General features: G+C 39.1%; 1 gene segment (V, D, J or C); it reads right to left on the reverse strand.

The window, feature by feature from the left end:
• Positions 1 to 1,018: 1,018 nt before the first annotated feature.
• LOC102479523 (T cell receptor alpha variable 3-like) lies at positions 1,019 to 1,787 on the reverse strand. The segment is given in 2 exon segments: positions 1,019 to 1,426; positions 1,510 to 1,787. Coding segments are annotated over 2 exon segments (384 nt in total).
• Between the last annotated feature and the right edge of the window lie 1,410 nt (positions 1,788 to 3,197).

The following is a 3,197-nucleotide window of genomic DNA, read 5'->3' on the forward strand; positions in this document are numbered from 1 at the left end:
TTTTGGGGGGGCGGGGGTGGTTGGCACTTAATAGACTATTTTGTTGTTGTTGTTTAATTTTCCAGAAGGCATGTGTACTGGTCAGAAAAAAGAGAGAGAGTTGCGGGGGAGAAAGAGAAAGTACCACATGGGATGTGGTCACTCCAAATCTTTTCTCTCCATTCCTCCATCCCATCAGGATTTGGAGCATGCATGCACATGTGCCTCATGTTTCTCAAGCCACCAGGGCTGGCATTTGAATCATATTCAGCCATGTGGGATCCAAGTCCAAATTCATAGCACTTAACCACGGTGCCACCAGGTCAGTCTTTAGTTGTTTGAGTTCCTCAATCTATGATGATTATTAACCCTTATCATATGTATGGTTTCCAAATATTATCTCTCATTTCTGTAGACTGTCTCTTCACTATGTTGATTATTTCCTTGATGTGCAGAAACTTTTTACTTTGATGTAATCTCATGTGTCTGTTTTTCCTTTTACTACCTCTGCTTTTGGGGACATATCCAAAAATTCATTGGCCAGACCAATTTCATCATTGTATCAACACAAAAAAGTTCTTTCTCTTACTTGCCTTCTTTTCCCTCCAAATAAACTACATATTTTAGGAAGAGGATAGAAAAGCTGTTTACTTGGAATTAGAAAAATGAAGCTTTTCTCTAAGCTTTCTTCTACTAGTCTTACAGTAGTCACTTTTTTCTTCCTGCCAAAGGGTATGTGCACTCATCAGAGAGACAGAAAGAGGAAGAGGGAGAAAGCACCCTCCTAGGGAATGGGAACACCGCAATCCCTTCTCCATTAATCCAACCTGTTGGAATTTGGAGTGCGTATGCACTCACATCGAGCATGTTTCTCATGCCACCAGGTATGGAACTCACCAATGGGTTGGCCATGTGAGATCCAACTCCCATAACCATCAGACCACAGAGTCAGCCAAAGTCACCTCTTCAAACAAGTGGTTATGTGCACAGTATCTGGCACATGAGGACTTACTGAATGAGCAGATTCTGTTGTTTTGATTTATCAATTTTATTATATTGAATGACATATCCTGAGACCACACCACCCTCTTGTGGAGGTTTGACTACCCTCAGGGTTTGTGTTCAGCTTCCCCTGCAGCCTCCATTACTGTGTCACTCACAGCACAGAAGTACAGAGCAGAGTCACTCCAAAGGGCAGATGGTTTCTTCAGGTGGAAAGAAGTTTGGCTCTTATTAAATTCAGCCTCAAAACCGTAGCTGCCTTTCACCAGGCTGTCCCCTGTGACATATTTTAGAAGAAACTGGAGGCCTTGGTTGGGATATTGGACATACCAAAAGAGAGAAGGATTCCAAGAAACTGAATAAGTACATCTCAAAGTTAGAGGATCCCCTTCTGCAACATTCACCTGATCTTCTGGCTGATTCACAGACTGAGCTCTCAGTCCACCTGTAAGTGAAGCCAGAATGCATCAGTGACACTTCTGAAGAGAATAAAAATTGATCAAAAAGTTGATCAAAAATATTACTCACGCAATGTGAAGGAAATCACAAGCATCCAGATGCATCGAGAGGCCATGGATGAGCTTGATTGGGAGCGTCTTTCCAGCTCACTGCAGTTAGAGAATGCCTCCACCCCAGATGCTAGACTCTTAGAGAGGAACCAGCACCCCTGTGTCAGCACAGGGCTTTTAGAAAAGGCTTTTCCTCAGTGAACCTAGTGCTTCTGATATGTGTATGTTCTCTGCTGAACAAACTCTTGATCCAGATTCTCTAATCCTGTGAGGAGGACGTCTGCTCTTGTAAAGGAACAAGCCTCACACTGCATTGCCCCCTAGAGTTCACATAGACAGTTTGCTTTACTGTCATAGTGCAGGTATTTCCTGCTTTTATCACTAGGAAACCTCTGAATTTTTGCATTTTCCATAAGAACACATTCGGTGCTCAAACAAGAAAAAACAGAAGTTTGCAAATCATGATAGAAAAGATGCAAGCTGACTGAATCAAGCTTTAAATAGTTTATGCTCTCTTCTTATAATGTAGAGACAGAAAGAAGTAAAATACAATTTTTTTAATAAGATCGTGAAATAAATAGAAAAAAGTGAGAAACTTAACTTTGCATAAATACAGAAAGAAAAAATTTAAAAGTTTTAAAAAAAGAAAAAAGTAAAGCAAGAGAAGAGAAATGGCCAAAAGAATTAAAAATAAGAACCTTGCTCTTCTCTCTATGGATGAGTTAGAGTTCTCTTCTGTGCTGACATCTTTGACCAAAAAATAACTCAGACAGAGTCAGCAGGTGGTGTGGTGGTTAAGGCACTAGATAGTCCCACGTGGCCAACCACAGTTTGAGTCCCGGACCAGGTTGTTTGTTTTCTCACTTTCCCTCCTTTTCTCTCTCTGTCTCTCTCTTATCAAATTAAAAATTAAATGAATGAATGAATAAAAATTAAATAGACAATTTCTTTAAAATATTAATAATTCAAACAAGTTTTTTTCTAGGTTCAGCCTATTGTGACCACATTCCATAACAATTTTTAGTCATAAATTTATACAAAAAAAAAATACCTTAAGCCTTCTCTTCAAACATTTTGAGACAGAGAAAGGGGAAGGTAGAACAACTCTTTGCACATTTGTCATATTTAACAGTAGAACAGTATACTATAAAGAAAAACACAAACTCAATGAAGGGGATGCCAAATGGATATTTTTCATATGCAGAGGCTCGAATGAAGGCAAAGGTCAAATAAAACACATAACAAACAAAATTGTATGGTCACCTAAGCTTGAGACACTCTTAGCATAACGAAGGGCTCATTTTAAGGGAAGGATAGGCTGAAATCCTGTATTTAAAAATGTGACAATAGCAGCAGAGTGATTATTTGACAGATTCTAATTTAAAGAATTAAAGCAGATATCAATATAAAAGAATTCTTTCTCTAACTTGCCTTCTTTTTCCTTTCAATAGTATCCAAATAAACCACATATTTTGGGGAGAGGATGGAAAATTTGTTTGCCTGGATTTAGGGGGAAAATAAGGTTATAGTCCTTTCTGTAAACTTCATTAAGAATCTCACACTTGAAACCAGGAGATGGTATAATGATTACATTGCTGGACTCCCACTTAGTCAACTGCGGATCAAGTCCCAGACCTGGTGGCTTAAAACTCACACCAGATACATGTCCATGTGTGCCCAAAATTCTAAGAGGAGACCATAGGAGAA

This window comes from Tupaia chinensis, unplaced genomic scaffold, assembly GCF_000334495.1.
Source record: "Tupaia chinensis unplaced genomic scaffold, TupChi_1.0 Scaffold138584_1, whole genome shotgun sequence".
Taxonomy (NCBI): Eukaryota; Metazoa; Chordata; class Mammalia; order Scandentia; family Tupaiidae; genus Tupaia; species Tupaia belangeri.